Source organism: Hordeum vulgare, chromosome 1H (genome assembly GCF_904849725.1).
Source record: "Hordeum vulgare subsp. vulgare chromosome 1H, MorexV3_pseudomolecules_assembly, whole genome shotgun sequence".
NCBI lineage: Eukaryota > Viridiplantae > Streptophyta > Magnoliopsida > Poales > Poaceae > Hordeum > Hordeum vulgare.
In genome coordinates this window covers 47401634-47419311 of record NC_058518.1, presented here as the reverse complement: position 1 = coordinate 47419311, position 17678 = coordinate 47401634, and the positions used below count along the sequence as shown (strand labels likewise).

The following is a 17678-nucleotide window of genomic DNA, read 5'->3' as shown; positions in this document are numbered from 1 at the left end:
GTTACATGGGGTGTGAACCCTTGTGCCAGAGGGGAGGGGTGGCTTATATAGAATGTGCTGCCCCTCATCAAGGCCTCAGCATCAAAGGGTCCGATCAATGAGGTTGTAAGGTGTACGTTACTGATAACGTACATATGTAATTAATGCTATTCATGAATATTAGTTGAACGCGTGCCCGTTGGCCTCCCTGGAGGCGGGTTCTGGTCTTTTGTGTGGACTCGTATCTTCCGAGTGAAAGTTAGTTGTTGAGTGAAAGGGAATATCTTCCGAGTGACTTCGTACCGAGTGACTTTTTAGGTGCTATGGCCATCAAGTCAGAATCTTCTTTGTGACCCTCCAGCTAATAATGAGGCACCTGCTACTTCTCAAACAACAGCGCCAGAAATTGACACGTTGACGGAGATTGGGCTTGCATTGGTTTTTCCCTTGAAGAGGAAAGGGTGATGCAACACATGAGCAGTAAGTATTTCCCTCAGTTTGAGAACCAAGGTATCGATCCAGAAGGAGGGTCTCGCCAAGTCCAGGGTACCTGCACAAACACAAACAAGCTTGCACCCAACGCTTCAAAGGGGTTGTCAATCCCTTCAAGATTGTTTGCAAAGTGAGATCTGAAGGCGGAAAGTGCAACGAAGTAAAAAGTGTAAGGCTGAAAATATGGTGTGGAGTATACCCTGGGGGCCATAGTGTTCACTAGAGGCTTCTCTCAAAATAACAAATATTACGGTGGGTGAACAAATTATTGTCGAGCAATTGATAGAACCGCGCAAAGTCATGACGATATCTAAGGCAATGATCATACATATAGGCATCACGTCCGAGACAAGTAGACCGATAGTTTCTGCATCTACTACTATTACTCCACACATCGACCACTATCCAGCATGCATCTAGTGTGTTGAGTTCATGACGAACAGAGTAACGCTTTAAGCTAGATGACATGATGTAGAGGGATAATCTCAAACCAATGATGAAAACCCCATCTTTTTACCCTTGATGGCAACAACATGATACGTGCCTCGCTACCCCTTCTGTCACTGGGTGAGGTCACTGCACGATATGAACCCAAAACCAGGCAGTTCTCCCATTGCAAGAATCATAGATCTAGTTGGCCAGACAAAACCCACAACTCAAAGAGAATTACAAGGATATGAAATCATGCATAAGAGAGATGAGAAGAAACTCAAATAAGATTCATAGATAATCTGATCATAAATCCACAATTCATCGGATCTCGACAAACACACCGCAAAAGAAGATTACATCGGATAGATCTCCATTAAGATCATGGAGAACTTTGTATTGAAGATCCAAGAGAGAGAAGAAAGCCATCTAGTTACTAGCTATGGACCCGTAGGTCTATGGTGAACTACTCACGCATCATCGGAGAGGTCATGGTGTTGATGGAGAAGCCTTCCATGTCCGAATCCCCCCTTCGGCAGGGCATCAGGACGTTTCCCAGATGGGATCTTGCGGAGACAGAAGCTTGCGGCAGCGAAAAAGTGATTGCGATGCTCCCCTGATTGTTTTTGGAATATTTGGGAATATATAGGCGCAAGATCTAGGTCACGGGACCTCCAGGGGGCCCACAAGCCTGGATGGCGCGCCCTCCTGGCCGCGGGGTGGGGGCTTGTGGGGCCCCTGGGGCTCTTCTGGCTTGGCTCCCATGTCCTTCGATCTTCTTCCGTTCCAGAAAAAATCTTTTCGGGGATTTTCTTCCGTTTGGACTCCGTTTCAAAATCTCCTCTGAAAGGGGTCAAAAACATGGAAAAAACAAGAACTGGCACTTGGCACTGAGTTAATAAGTTAGTCCCAAAAAATAAATAAAAGGCATGCAAAACATCCAAAGTTTGACAAGATAATAGCATGAAACCGTAAAAAATGATAGATATGTTGGAGACGTATCAAGCATCCCCAAGCTTAACTCGTGCTCGTCCTCGAGTAGGGAAGTGATAAAAAATGAATTTTTGATGTGGAATGCTGCCTAGCATAGTTGTCCTTTGCAACTTCTTTCATGTGGCATGAATGTTCAGATCCGTAAGATTCAAAACGATAGTTTGCTATTGACGTGAAAACAGTAATGCTTCAAGCAAACTAGCAAAGTAATCATGAACTTTCAAAATAACAAGGCCAAAGAAAGTTATCCCTACAAAATCATATAGTCTGGCTATGCTCCATCATCCTCACACAACTAATGTAAATCATGCACAACTCGAGAATTGGCCAAGTAATTGTTTTCGCACTCTTACTTTCTCAAACTTTTTATAACTATCACGCAATACATGAGCGCGAGCCATGGATATAGCACTATAGGTGGAATAGAGTGTGGTGGTGGTTGTGAGACAAAAAGGGAGGAGATGGTCACATTGACTCGGCGTATCAATAGGCTATGGAGATGCCCATTAATAGATATCAATGTGAATGAGTAGGGATTGACATACAAGGGATGCACTAGAGCTATAGGTATATGATAGCTCAAAAGGAAAATTAGTGGGTGTGCATCCAACTTGCTTGCTCACGAAGAACTAGGGCAATTTTGAGGAAGCCCATCATTGGAATATACAAGCCAAGTTATATAGTGAAGATTCCCACTAGCATATGGTAGTGACAAAGCAAGAAGCTCTCAATCATGAAGAACATGGTGCTAACATGAAGCACAAGTGTGAAAAAAGATAGTAGCATTGTCCCTTCTCTCTTTTTCTCTTTTTTTATTTGGGCTCTTAGGCCTCTTTTTTTCTTTTATTTTTTATTTTTTTGGGCTCTTTGGGCTCTTCTTATTTTATTTTATTTCCACACATGGGACAATGCTCTAATAATGATGATCATCACACTTTTATTTACTCACAGCTCAAAGATCACAATGATGATGACTCCATAGGAAATGCCTCCGGCAGTGTACCGGGATGTGCAACGATCTAGTATGATCATGCAATGGCAATATGAGAGTGACGGCACAAGTCATGAGACGGAACAGTGGTAGTTGCATGGCAATATATCTCGGAATGGCTATGAAAATGCCATAGTAGGTAGGTATGGTGGCTGTTTTGAGGAAGGCATATGGTGGTTTGTGCACCGGCAAAAATTGCGCGGTACTAGAGATGCTAGCAATGGTGGAAAGGTGAAATTGCGTATAATCCATGGACTCAACATTATTCATAAAGAACTCACATACTTGTTGCAAAAGTTTTTATTAGTGATCGAAACAAAGTGCTAAACGCATACTCCGAGGGGAAGGGTTGGTAGGTGTAAACCATCACGCGATCCCGACCTCAACACAAAGGATGACAATCAATAGATCAATTATGCTCCGACTTCCTAACATAGCAGTTCACCATACGTGCATGCTACGGGAATCACTAACTTCAACACAAGTATTTCTAGATTCACAACACCCTACTAACATAGCTTTTAACATTACCAAATCCATGTCTCAAAACTAATTGAGAGGAATCAAAACTTCTCTTTCTACTCAATGCACATGAAGATGGAGGTTTTTGCATCCTCTTTGGGTACCTAGCACATGGGACTACTTTCATAGCATAAGCCAACTACCAAATCACGCATCGCCGTGCTCTAAAGATATAAGTGAAGCACATGAGCAAAAGTATCTAGCTCAAAAGATATAAGTGAAGCACATGAGCAAAAGTATCTAGCTCAAAAGATATAAGTGAAGCACAATGAGCAAAAATATCTAGCTCAAAAGATATAAGTGAAGCACATGAGCAAAAGTATCTAGCTCAAAAGATATAAGTGAAGCACAATGAGCATTCTAGCAAAATCACGATGAGTGCATGTCTCTCTCTCTCAAAAAGGTGTGCAGCAAGGATGATTGTGACACAACAAAAAGAAAAGACTTCTATGATACAAGACTCTCCAAGCAAAACACATATCATGTGGTGAATAAAAATATAGCTCCAAGTAATGTTAATGTTACCGATGGATTGAAGACGAAAGAGGGGATGCCTTCCCGGGGCATCCCCAAGCTTAGGCTTTTTGGTGTCCTTGAATTTGGTTTGGGGTGCCTTGGGCATCCCCAAGCTTGAGATCTTTCCACTCCTTATCTCTTTGTCCATGAGAACATCACCCAAAACTTGAAAACTTCACAACACAAAACTTAAACAGAAACTTGTGATAACATTAGTACAAGAAAAAAACTACCACTTCTTTTGGTACTGTAGAAAGCTTGAATTCTATCTATATTGATGATGGGCTACTGTATTCTCACTTTCCCATGGCTAGTACACCCCTATACTAACCATAGTTTCATCAAAACAAGCAACCAACTCAACAAAAACAGAATGTGTCAAAAGCAGACCAGTCTGTAGCAATCTGTATACTTCGTATACTTCTGGTACCTCAAAAAATCTGAAAACAATTACGACGGTCTGGGGAGAAAGCATATCACTCAGCAGAAAAAATAATCAACTCAAAAGCTCTTTCTGAATAAAAATGAAAAATCATCTCGTGAGCGAAAAGTTCCTGTCTTTTTCTAGCAGGATCAAACAACCATTACCAAGACTAGTCATAAAGGCTTTGCTTGGCTCAAACACAAAAAGAAACACAAAAAACACAATCACAACAGAATTATGAAAGTGTGTACGCAACAAAACAGAAAGAAAAGGATAAATTCATTGGGTTGCCTCCCAATAAGCGCTATTCTTTAACGCCCTTAGCTAGGCATAGAAGCGATAGAATCACGTATCGTCGTCTTTGGTGCTCAAACCATAAGTTGTGTGATCACTTATCATCTTCAGGTTTTCATCTTTCTTTCTAGATGATTCACCACTAATTTTAGGAACAAAGACAGACTTGGTGATTTTATTGTGGGAAAAATTTGGAGTATTCTGCACAGCGGCAAAAGCGGAACCCAATTTGGTTATAACATCCTCTAGTTTGCCAATCCTAGCGGAATCATGACCTAGCTTTACGTTAACTGTGGGTTCCTTCTCCTTTAAATTTTTCAAAACCATTACCACCTTGGATCTGTACTGAGTGATTTGATTGTGGATCTTTTTATCCAAATTCTCAATGAGTTCAATCGTAGCAACTTTATTTTCAATAGCGTCCAGCCTACGCATCACATGTTCGAGAGTTAAGGTAGTTCCATTAACCATGAGTGGGGGTGAGCCTACCAAATTTATCACAGCTCCGTAAGAATCAATGGTATGGCTACCCAAGAAATTTCCACCTACGATGGTGTCAAGAATATACCTATTACAAGGAGAAATACCCACATAAAAACTGCGAAGCAAGACGGTAGTGGATTGCTTATGAGTAGATCTACTCTGAGCATTGCAAATCCTATACCGAGCGTCCTTTAAGTTTTCTCCCTCAGTTTGTTTGAAATTGAGAACTTCGCTCTCGGGAGTATGGTTCGAAGTGGTGGATCTAGCCATCAGGATAGACTATCCCACATAGACGAGCAGAAAGCAAGCGAGAGAAAAAGGCGAACGAAAAAGGTGAATTGGTGAAGTGGGGGAGAGGAAAACGAGAGGCAACTAGCAAACAAAGTAAATACAAGAGATGCGTTTGTGACACCTACTTGGATGAGTTCTTGACTTGATCTTCCTCCGCGGCAACGGTGCCAGAAATCCTTCTGCTACTTCTCAAACAACAGCGCCAGAAATTGACACGTTGACGAAGATTGGGCTTGCGTTGGTTTTCCCTGGAAGAGGAAAGGGTGAGCAGCACAGGAGCAGTAAATATTTTCCTCAGTTTGAGAACCAAGGTATCGATCCAAAAGGAGGGTCTCGTCAAGTACAGAGTACCTGCGCAAACACAAACAAGCTTGCACCCAACGCTTCAAAGGGGTTGTCAATCCCTTCAAGATTGTTTGCAAAGTGAGATCTGAAGGCAGAAAGTGCAACGAAGTAAAAAGTGTAAAGCTGAAAATATGGTGTGGAGTAGACCCTCGGGGCCATAGTGTTCACTAGAGGCTTCTATCAAAATAGCAAATATTACGGTGGGTGAACAAATTAGTGTCGAGCAATTGATAGAACCGCGCAACGTCATGACGATATCTAAGGCAATGATCATACATATAGGCATCACGTCCGAGACAAATAGACCGATACTTTCTGCATCTACTACTATTACTCCACACATCGACCGCTATACAGCATACATCTAGTGTATTGAGTTCATGACGAATAGAGTAACACTTTAAGCAAGATGACATGATGTAGAGGGATAATCTCAAACCAATGATGAAAACCCCATCTTTTTACCCTTGATGGCAACAACATGATACGTGCCTCGCTACCCCTTCTGTCACTGGGTGAGGTCACCGCACGGTATGAACCCAAAACCAAGCACTTCTCCCATTGCAAGAATCATAGATCTAATTGGCCAGACAAAACCCACAACTCGAAGAGAAGTACAAGGATATGAAATCATGCATAAGAGAGATCAGAAGAAACTCAAATAAGATTCATAGCTAATCTGATCATAAATCCACAATTCATCGGATCTCGACAAACACACCGCAAAAGAAGATTACATCGGATAGATCTCCATGAAGATCATGGAGAACTTTGTATTGAAGATCCAAGAGAGAGAAGAAGCTATCTAGTTACTAGCTATGGACCCGTAGGTCTATGGTGAACTACTCACGCATCATCGGAGAGGTCATTGTGTTGATGGAGAAGCCTTCCGTGTCTGAATCCCCCCTCCGGCAGGGCACCAGGACGTGCCCCAGATGGGATCTTCTGGAGACAGAAACTTGCGGCGGCGGAAAAGTGCTTGTGATGCTCCCCTGATTTTTTTGGGAATATTTGGGAATATATAGGCGCAAGATCTAGGTCAGGGGACCTCTAGGGGGCCCACAAGCCTGGATGGAGCACCCCCTGGCCGCGGGGTGGGGGCTTGTGGGGCCCCTGGGGCTCTTCTGGCTTGGCTCCCAAGTCCTCCGATCTTCTTCCGTTCCAGAAAAAATCTTTTCGAGGATTTTCTTACGTTTAGACTCCGTTTCAAAATCTCCTCTCAAAGGGGTCAAAAACATGTAAAAAATAGGAACTGGCACTTGACACTGAGTTAATAAGTTAGTCCCAAAAAATAAATAAAAGGCATGCAAAACATCTAAAGTTTGACAAGATAATAGCATGAAACCATAAAAAATTATAGATACGTTGGAGACGTATCAGTACCCTTAGGTAGGACGCTTAGGTTAGGCCTGTGACCCTATCCTAGTTACATATCCCCATTATTAGCCCCCGAATGGATCGGGGTTCGAGTGAGGAAGGGGTCGATGCGGATTCTGCCGAGCCATACTGATCTTGGACATACTTCTGGGTTTGATAGAACTTCGTGTCGGCTGAAATCTTCATCATTCACCGTGATCGATTCTGTTGCGAAGAATGTCCAAGTGAATTTAAGTGCTTGAAGTTGCTCCGAGTGACTGACGCGATCTTGGGATGTGATGGATCACTTCGTCAGGTCCGGATTTCACGGGATTCGAAATTTAGGGTTCCGCGCGCTGCGCGGTGATGACGCAACTGCTAGGGCAAGCGGGGAAACGATGCCTCGATTATCGCACCGTCATTATCGTCACACGTCACATCTCCTCTGTTATCGGGATAGGCATGGATTGAGGGGGGGGGGCAGTCAGGGACTCACTCGGGCGATTATATAAATCTGACAGACGCTAGGGTTGAGGCTGTGCCTTCCTTTGATTCTTCCTCGCCTCTTCTCCGCCTCTGTTTTGCAGGCGTTGCTTGGGCTCATCTCCGCCGTTGCGACGATGACGAAAAGGAAGACCACCAATCTCAAGCGCGCCAAGAAGGGCGGGAAGATGAAGAAAACAGGTGGCCGAACTGTGCTGTCGCCGGGGTGGATTCAGGGAGACTTTTCCCATCCATCGTCAAGAAGGAGGACGTCCTGGAGCTCGCTAAGAACGGGATGGTGGCTGAAAAATCTTGGAGACTGCCGGAGGGAGAGCTCGAGCCGGAGCCCCGTGAAGGGGAACGAGTCATTCTCGTGACCCACATTGAGCGAGGTTTCTCTGTGCCTCCGCATCCTTTTATTCGTGGCTTTATCTATTATTTTGGAGCACAACTTCATCATCTCCCTCCAAACACGATTGCATATCTCTCCGCTTTCTTCACAGTGTGCGAGTGCTTCCTGGGCTGTCCTCCTCACTGGGGGCTGTTCAAGCACATCTTCTCTGTGCGATCCCAGACAGTGAAGAAAGCGAACCCGAGTGAAAGTAGGACCAACGTTATCCAATTATGCGGCGGTTTAGGAATACAGAAGAGGGGTAGGAGTACTTATCCCCAAATGACCCTTCCTGAATAGGCCCGGAATTGGCACTCGTCATGGTTCTATTACAAAGACGTTCGTCTCCGAACATGTCGAGTGGCCTTCCTCCTTTCACCTTGGATCGTCCGACTGCTCCTAGATCAATAAATGTGTTTGAAGATAAGAAGACGGAGGTGGAGATGTTCGTAGCTGAGGTGATTAACTTGGTTCGTAATGGAGTGACAGGAATGGATCTGCTTGAGACATTCCTTGGCCGACGCATCCAACCTCTTCAGGCGAGGGACACGCCATGTGGCATTACTCAGCCCCTGGAGATTCCACTCGGTCGCATCCTGAGGAGGTTTCAGAAGAAAATGTAGCCGAGTGGGTCAGGAACATCACCGGACCTTGTGACAATCCCATAGTATCCAAGCGAGTTGTGCCTTATTCTATTGAGAATAAACAACGGAGACTGGTATGTTGTATCCTGTCCGATTGTTTTCATGTCTGTGTCGAGTGACTTGGTATTTGACCGACTGATTTTGTTACTTTTGTTCCTTGTAGGGGTGGACGAACTTGCATTCTACTATACCCAACAAGGAGCAGTTTGACATTGAGGGGAAAGTGAAGGTGGCAGCATCGACAACGATTACGCCGATGATAGCGAGGAGAATGAAGATGACTCGGATGACAATGAAGAAGAAAATCAGTCTCCTCCGTGCCCCGAACCGTGGTCCAAGCAACGCCACGACCCAACGGCTGCTCCGAGCAAGAGCTTGGCATCCAGCAGCAGGAATGTGAAGCGCGACCGGGCTGTCGCACTGACTCCGTAGAGAAAGCCGCCAAGTAGCCTAAGCCTGACGCGCCCAAGCCTCGGAAGGCTCTACCACTACTAGGAAAAGGGCTATAGATGATATAGACACTAATGGCGCACCAGACAAGTAGTGTGCCACTACTATATAGCAGTGACGCACCATGTGTAGGTGTGCCATTAGTGTGATGGACACTAATGGCGCACCACACACTCGGTGCGCCACTACTATATTTTTTGTGTGCAAAAGTACTAATGGCGCACCGGGGCAGAGTGCGCCATTACTAATTTAACTAGTAATGGCGCACCACTTACCCACTGCGCCACTACTATATTTTTTTTGCAAAACTACTAATGGCGCACCACCAGCTGGTGCGCCATTAGTAACCAGGGTTACTAATGGCGCATTTGTAGGTGGTGGGCCACTACTATAATTTTTTTTTGCAAAACTACTAATGTCGCACCACCAGCTGGTGCGCCATTAGTAACCAGGGTTACTAATGGCGCATTTGTAGGTGGTGCGCCACTACTATATATATATTTGCAAAACTACTAATGGCGCACCGTGAGCTGGTGCGCCATTAGTAACCAGGGTTACTAATAGCGCATTTGTAGGTGGTGCGCCATTAGTAGTTTCTGTTTCCCTCCCAATCAAAATTTCAGTTTCCCTCCTCTCCATCGAAAACGCTCCCCCCACTACGTGGCGCGCTCCACCCGAAAACTTGAAACGAGAACCGCCCTGCACCCGGTCCATAGACCCCATCCCCGTCCGCAAACCGCTTCCTCCTCCCGCACACCACCCGCCGCCGCCGCCTCGAGGCTGTCCGCAAGGGCAACGCCGCCGTCGGCGTCCGCGACACCGACACCGTCGTCCTCGGTGTCGAGAAGAAGTCCACCCCCAAGCTCCAGGACTCCAGGTACCATCGAATCCCCTTCCCCCTCTCGCTCCCCCTCCTCCCCACCTCGCCTTCCGACCCGCAGATCTCATCTCGCCCTCCTCCTCTCGCAGGTCCGTGCGGAAGATCGCGAGCCTAGACATACACGTCGCGCTGGCGTGCGCGGGGCTCAAGGCGGACGTGCGAGTGCTCATCAACCGCGCGTACGTCGAGTGCCAGAACCACCGCCTCACCGTCGAGGACCCCGTCACCGTCGAGTACATCACCCGCTACATCGCCGGCCTGCAGCAAAAGTACACCCAGAGCGGCGGAGTCCGCCCCTTCGGCCTCTCCACCCTCATCGTCGGCTTCGATCCGTACACGGACAAGCCCGCCGTGTACCAGACCGACCCCTCCGGCACCTTCTCCACCTGGAAGGCCAACGCCACGGGGAGGAACTCCAACTCCATGAGGAAGTTCGTGGAGAAGAACTACAAGGACACCTCCGGCAAGCAGACCATCGAGCTCACCATTCGAGCCCTTCTAGAGGTATTTATGCTGCAATTGCTTCTTGATAGTTTTATATCCAACACAATAGACCTCAATGTGCTGTCATGATCTGAGTTATAGGACTTGCATAAGTGTTTGGAACCTTGTTTGTTCTTGTGACTGTGAATAAACATGCATATTTGTAGATAAAAAATCACGTGTTGGTTTATGAATGCTATAACAAATCACGTACGTGTATGCTAGATAAAAGAAGCAACCAAGCTAGTAGCTTCATGACATTTCAGCTCATATAGTTTTTTTTTATATAAGAGAGATTCTGTAGTTTAATAGAACACATCGTGAATAATTATGAATTTCCTTTTTTAGGACTATTTGTTTTGATCCAACGGTTAGGTGTTGCTCACCAGAAACATGCCTGTCTAACCAGATAGGAAGGCATGCCCTGTTTTATTTTCCCCCCCTGCGGTAGATCTGTGATGGGAGGGGTGCCGAAGTCCTGAGTTGTCGTCTGTCCTCTATATGCAACCATGATGCAATCGTCGATTGACAGACAGTCAATTGTGTCATATGCAGGTTATATTCTAACATCTCAATTTGTCACTTGGCAGGTAACGTCGATACCGCGGTCTTCTTGGTTGCTCTGATGCGAACTACATCGTCCTTCACAGGGGTCTAGAGGGTAGTGATCTTACACGGGAAGCCATAGACAGTCTGAATCTTATCTGCGCCGGTGCTGCAGTTCCGCGGAATCAGTCCTCTCGTTGGAACGGTTGATTGACAATAGTATAGGTGCCGAATATGCCTGTGAATTGGTGATTTTTTTTCCATCACTATCTATTGTTGCCGTAGGCGAGGAATTCAGTGGCAAGTTCGTATGCGTGAGTAGACATGGAAATTCATAGCACAACTCGGGCTGACGATTCAAGGCCGGGTTGATGCTTCCTCTGGACGACTCCGTGCTATATCTGAGATGTCGGCCATGTAGGATTTGGATAGCACAAAATGCGAACCCTTGACCCTTGTGGTTTCTATTTTGCTTTCTGGGACACACACGTCGTCCGATGTTTTCTAGTCGTAGTTGTCACTTCCTGACCATATGTCCTAAACCTTATGAGATGGTCGACATGGCCAGTACATACCATCAGACTTGGTGCCTATCACATGTCTTTCCATTTCTATGTTGATGTGGTGATTATAAATGTGGAACAACAGTCCTTGGCTTTTCCTGTCTTAGTGAATTCATACATGATAACCTCATTTCATTGTTAACTGAATATTTCAACCTCTCAAAGATGTGATTGTAGATCAGCACACAAGGATATATTATTTCCTGGCTTGTTTGTTTTTTTACTTTACAGAAAACCTGCAGTATGGTTTCAAACTGTTAGTTTTGTTGCCTATTGGTGGTGAGGGTTAACATAGTATCATGAGCCTTTAATTTTTTAATGTCAATACCATTTGATTATGAGCTGTGAGAGCTTGTGGCTTGTTTCCACCCTGCTGTAGATTTAGGATTTCAAATTACAGTGATTATAGATGTGTCTGCTGTTCTTATATCACAACGTAGAGGTGCTCATTCTCTGACATTATGCTTTGACTTAAACAGAATGAAGTATTACAATGGGTGTCTGTTCCACAAGGTGGAGAAGGATTTCCTGGCACAATCTGGGGACCCTACTCGAACTGGCAGTGGTGGTGATTCCGTGTACAAGTGAGCATTGTTTTACTGAACTCTCATATATGTGTTCGCCCCAACTTATGTTTTTGTGTGCGTGCGTGCGTGTGTTACTACTTACTAAGCTCTGAACCTTATACTTTGGTATTTTGTTTACGATATTTACTTGAACTTAGGCTGGCTATTGCTGTCAAAGATATGCCTGAAAGCTGAATCTTCTTTCTCTAGGTTCCTTTATGGTGATCAAGCTCGATTTTTTAATGATGAAATCCGTCCAGAATTAAGGCATTCAAAAACTTGTACTATTGCTATGGCAAGTGCTGGTGAGAATTGCAATGCCTCACAAGTACAATATTACAACGCTACTGATGTTTGATTTTTTAGGACCTAGGTCTGCCTGCTTCTAACTTATTGATATCTATTTTTTATTTCTTTAGTTCTACGTCACCTTGAGGGATGATGTCGACTACCTTGACGACAAGCACACGGTTAGTAGTACCTTATTCACTATTTTCTTTTTTCTGTCTGGGTGAGAGGTTGATGATTGCTTCAGTGAGTTCATCGCTTTGTTCTGTTGATTGCAGGTCTTTGGGACGGTTGCAGAAGGTCTTGCCACACTGACAAAGATAAATGAAGCTTATGTTGATGATAAAGGAAGACCGTTTAAGGACATAAGGTAGAATATTGTTTCACACCTGTGGTAAATTGCATAGTTAGGACATATCTGCAAAAGAACGGGGCTGTTTGATTTGGTGCCCTTGAGAACCAAAAGTTTGCCAACCTTGTCAAACTGTAGTTGCTTATTTTTTTATCTGCTATATGGTTTGATGCCAAAATTTTAGGTTATGTTCTATCTACCCGTCAGTTCATTTTTGGGGCCAAGTGTGGGCCAAATCTGAGCTGCCAGTTTGGTCTGCAGAATTTTGCTGGGTTTCCATGGGCTAAATTTGGGCACACACCAAACATACCTTTTTTCTTTTCCAGCATTAACTTGCTTTCATTCTTTATGCTTGCTGATTGTTCGCCAATTTTCTTATTGACAGGATTAAACATACATATATCTTGGATGATCCTTTTGACGATCCTCCTCAGCTTGCTGAACTTATTCCTGAGAATTCTCCATTAGGAAAGCCACGTGATGAGGTAAGTCGAGTTATGTCATTTGTGTTCATTTCAGCAAGATCTCGAGTATGAATGCACCTGTCTCATTGACATCCTTCACCATATAAAAGTGGTTATGTTCTCAATGCTATATTTCGCCTTCTCGGTGTGCAAATTCACAGGTTGTAGAAGAGCGCCTAGAGGATAGCTGGGTCCCTCTAGATGAAACGGTGGATCCTGGTCAGCTTGAAGAGTTGATCCGCTCTAAGGAAGCACATGTTAATGAAGTGATCCTTGAGAGCGTAAGTCCTGGTGCCATATCAAAACTAACACCTTACTCGTTAGTACTCCTAGTTACCATGTCGTGGTTATTTAATTCAATCATCACCAAGCTGTGTTAGGAAGAAACTCTAAATGGTTGTTCTAATTCCACACCGGAGCCTCTTACAGTCATTGCCTATTTGTGCTCTCGCCTCTTCAACAATCAGTAGAGCATCATTCTGAAGTCAGCTAAGTAGCAAGCTAATGTGGTTGTCGGCTTGCAGGTACAACAACTAAGAAAGATGGGAGAGAAAATGGGAGTGGAAAACACTTAAATTTGGAGCTGCATGAATTAATCTGTGAGTATTTTTATATACTTTGTTGATACACTTACCAGTAACTTTTTTAAGAAGGATTGAATATTCAAATCATTTGTTGATGAGCACGCTTCCGCATGTCTTCCTAGATTTCTGGCTTGATTCATCATCATATAATTGAAGGGCTTCAGTGATGATATTACCTTTCTTTCTCTGAATAACCCTCGTGCTGTATCTTCATAGGTTTGTAGCACAATTGATCTAGCGTCGTTGATTGTCAAAGAATTCCTAGATTACACACATATCCCATCACTGTTTGATACTTTCTTCACACATGCATCGCTTCATGGTCTCAGTGCTGACAGGAAGAAAGTAGTCCAGGCTAAATGATTAAACACCCCAATGGCGGTAGCCTAGGCATCTTTCCGCAATTTTTTCATCCCATTTTTGCCCAGTTGGTTGTAATTTATGCATTTCACATGTAAAGACAAATAAAACTGAAGCAACTGCACATAATATTTATATCGGCAGTGCATAGTTCAAGATCACTCTATATAATAGCTCAATGCATAGCTCAATGCAAAGTTTTACAAGCACTCGAACATAGTTCTATATAATAGCATGTGAGATGATTATAACTTTTATAGAAACTATATTGTTAACTATGATATCATGATAATCTTTTGATCGAATATTATTAATACGCATATGAGATTTTAACAACTTGATCTGGTTCCACTTTCTTGACAAATTTGTGCAAAATGTTTTCAGGTACTCAACCTATTGATGCACATGGACATGATGACTCTTTAGCGTTTATGGACCAACCAACCTGTAATCATGGACCTTATTGTCTTGTAGACCATTTGGTGTTTCGAGTGTTTTGGAGCTTGCACTTTGTGCATGTAGATACAAACTTGTGTGTTCTCGACCATCTGAAGTCTCTCATAGTAACCAATAGTCCTTATCTTTTTGTGACTTGTGTGTTCTAGATGATTGTTAAGATGGTCAAAATTATGCTTCCTCTAGGTTAATTTGTTTGTCAACTTGCGTTCAATGTATGTGCATGTTTATAAACATATTTTCATTGTGGTGTAATATGTGTTTATCCTGAACCTTTTTGTGGGTGTGAGGATAATAATTGAATATTTTTAGAGCTGGTAGTATAACCTGTGGCGCACCATGAGCTATACTAATGGCACACCTGGGAGGCATACTAATGCCGCACGTGGGAGGCATACTAATGGCGCACCTGGGAGGCATACTAATGGCACACCTGGGAGGCATACTAATGGCGCACCTAGGAGGCATACTAATGGCGCACCATGAGCTATACTAATGGTGCACTGCCTGGTGCGCCATTAGTATACCAAATACTAATGGCGCACCTGTGGTGCGCCATTAGTAAACAATTCTAATGACGTGATGCTAGTGGCACACCTATAGTGCGCCATTGTAGCCAAAACAGGTGCGCCACTAGAAGGCCTTTTCCTAGTAGTGTACACCGTATGAGGATTGTCGTGCTAGTTGCTTCAGCGTGAGTATTTGTCTCTTTCTTTGTTTTGTCGTTGTGGTTTTCTGTATCTCTGACGACCGAGTGAAATTTTCCTGCCAGAGCTGCTACCTCGGTGACACCGCCCGTTGGAGCCGAAGAAGATCCCATGGACTTGGACGCTATGGACATGCCTGCTCCCCAACCAGGTATGATAAGTATTGGTTTTACTCTATTTTCTAGACTGAATCTGTTGACTAAACTAACCTACGATGTCGATTAACAGCCTCAGATGTCATTCTCTTGGATGATGATCAAGAAACGCAGTGTACGACTGCGGAACAGACTCGGGGCACTCCTGTAGCCTATCTCGAGTGTTCCTCCAGCCAGTTCGACTGCTCTGCTTACATCTCCTCCGACTGGATCGACTGTCGTGACAACTGTGCTGACTGAGCCTCCTCTGGTAACTCACATTATCACTGCTACAATACCGACTCCTTCGACACTTGCATATTCTATGCAACATGTTCTGGAGGATCAGATTGGAGCCGGGAAAGAGGCTATGATCCAAGCCGGACTGATGATGTAGCGAACCAAAGAAGCGTACGAGGCTAGTAAGTTGGCATATGATGTCGGCTCGGTGCTTCAAGCAAACAACCGAGTAAGTTCCATTGTAAGTTAATTTCCGATTGAATCTTGTCAATCTTGCTTTCCGATTGAATCTTGTCAATCTTGTTTTTACACCCACTGGGGGTACACTGTATGGTAGTTTGTCTTCATTCTAGTGGGGGCACGCTGAGTGAACCCACTAGGTGTAGTCCCGAGACCGTTGTCCAATGCTTGCATCGATAGGGGTCTGATTTGAAGAGTTATTGTCCTTTTTTGACTCGACCAGGCTGGACCTGGTCGGGTGACTTTGTATCCAGTGGGGGCACGCTGAGTGCACCCACCGGCTGTAGTCCCCGAGACCGCTGTCGAGTGCTTGCCTTAGCAGGTGTCTAATTGGAAAACACTCTGTCTTTTTGTGACTCGGCCAGGACGAACCTGGTCGAGTGGTTTCATATCCAGTGGGGGCATGCTAAGTGCACCCACTGGGTGTAGTCCTCGAGACTAATATCGATCGTTTACGAAGGGCATTAGTCTTAAGAACTTGGGTGGGTGCGGCGGGCCGCTATTTGGTCGAATGAACCGTATTTCTCCACTCGGAAGTAGAAAAATTACTAGTGTCGATTGAACTGTATTTCTCCACTCGGAAGTAGAAAAATACTAGCGTCGACTAAATTATTCCCTTGATGTTTTTCAGAAAGCTTGCGAGATTGGATCTAAGTACGCCAAGGTGGAATCAGAAAAGAACCGACTTCATCTGGATTTGGAGGTGAAGACCAATGACTTCGAGGCTTTGAAGAAGACCCTTGAAGAGAAGGACAAGGTCCTTGCAGAGCTTAAAGAAAGGTCTGAAGCTGCTGATAAGAAACTCGCGGAAGTTGGTAAGTTGGAGGATGAAAACGCGAAATTGAAGAAGGAAAGACTTGAATGGGGAAAAAGCTTGATTCCATGGCGAAGAGGGGAAACGCCGTTGAAAAGTTTGTGAAGGACTTCCTGACCAAGATTCTTGCGATGCTTATTGGTATGTTTCCTTCACCGAGTTTATATTTATGGACTTCACCGAATGAACTGTGACTGATTCTTCATTTTTCCCCTCGCACAGAATTCTGCCCGGACTTCGAGAAGGAGACCTTCGAGGTGGAACCTTATCTGGATCCCATCAAGACGCCTGTTCCGGACGCTATGGTCGTAGACATGTTGTGTCTCAACTTTCGCCTACTGAAGGTTCAGGGGTACATTGCCCGACTGTGAGATGTTGTGGGGAAAATGGACAAGGAGTTGTGGCCTGAAGACACTTTCTAGACTGATCTGAAAGCTGTGATGAGCCGCCTGGGTCAGATCCCCGACAGGGTGCATGCGTGGAAGAAGTCTGCCACGCGGTGCGGAGGTGATGTCACCCTCCCACTCGCCAGAGTCCATTGTAAGGAAGCAAGAGAAGACAAGTTAAAGGCACTACAGGTGGCGAATATGAAGAAGCTCCAGTTTGAAAATTTTATGGAGACCTTCATCAATGCAGTGACTCGCATTGCTGATGGAATCGATCTTGATACCTTCGTCGAGCCGGCAAGTCCTCGGGAGCCTTGAGATGAAACTATGGTTACTGCCAAAGCTTTAATTCGCCTCGGTATGCCGAGTGATTCTGTATCGTTTAAATTTTGTTCGGGTGTGGAACCCGAGAACTTTCCGTCTGCACAAATGACTTTGATCTGTGCTGAATTCCTTTTAATTTATCTGCATTTGAGATTTGCTTGATTTCTGAAATGTTATCGAGTGAATAGGTTGCTATTCATTCGGAAAA

The 17678-nt window shown here is 44.5% G+C and overlaps 1 protein-coding gene across 1 annotated transcript; it reads left to right on the top strand.

Annotated features, from left to right (window-relative positions):
- The first annotated feature begins 11552 nt into the window (after positions 1–11552).
- On the top strand, positions 11553–17464 carry LOC123396427 (peptidyl-prolyl cis-trans isomerase CYP59-like). Its single transcript, XM_045091371.1, has 11 exons — positions 11553–11559; positions 11787–11811; positions 12035–12139; positions 12332–12449; positions 12541–12591; positions 12688–12779; positions 13147–13250; positions 13394–13506; positions 16578–16761; positions 16983–17065; positions 17183–17464. Exons 1-11 carry the CDS (start codon positions 11553–11555, stop codon positions 17462–17464), a joined length of 1164 nt encoding a protein of 387 aa, XP_044947306.1.
- Positions 17465–17678: the final 214 nt, after the last annotated feature.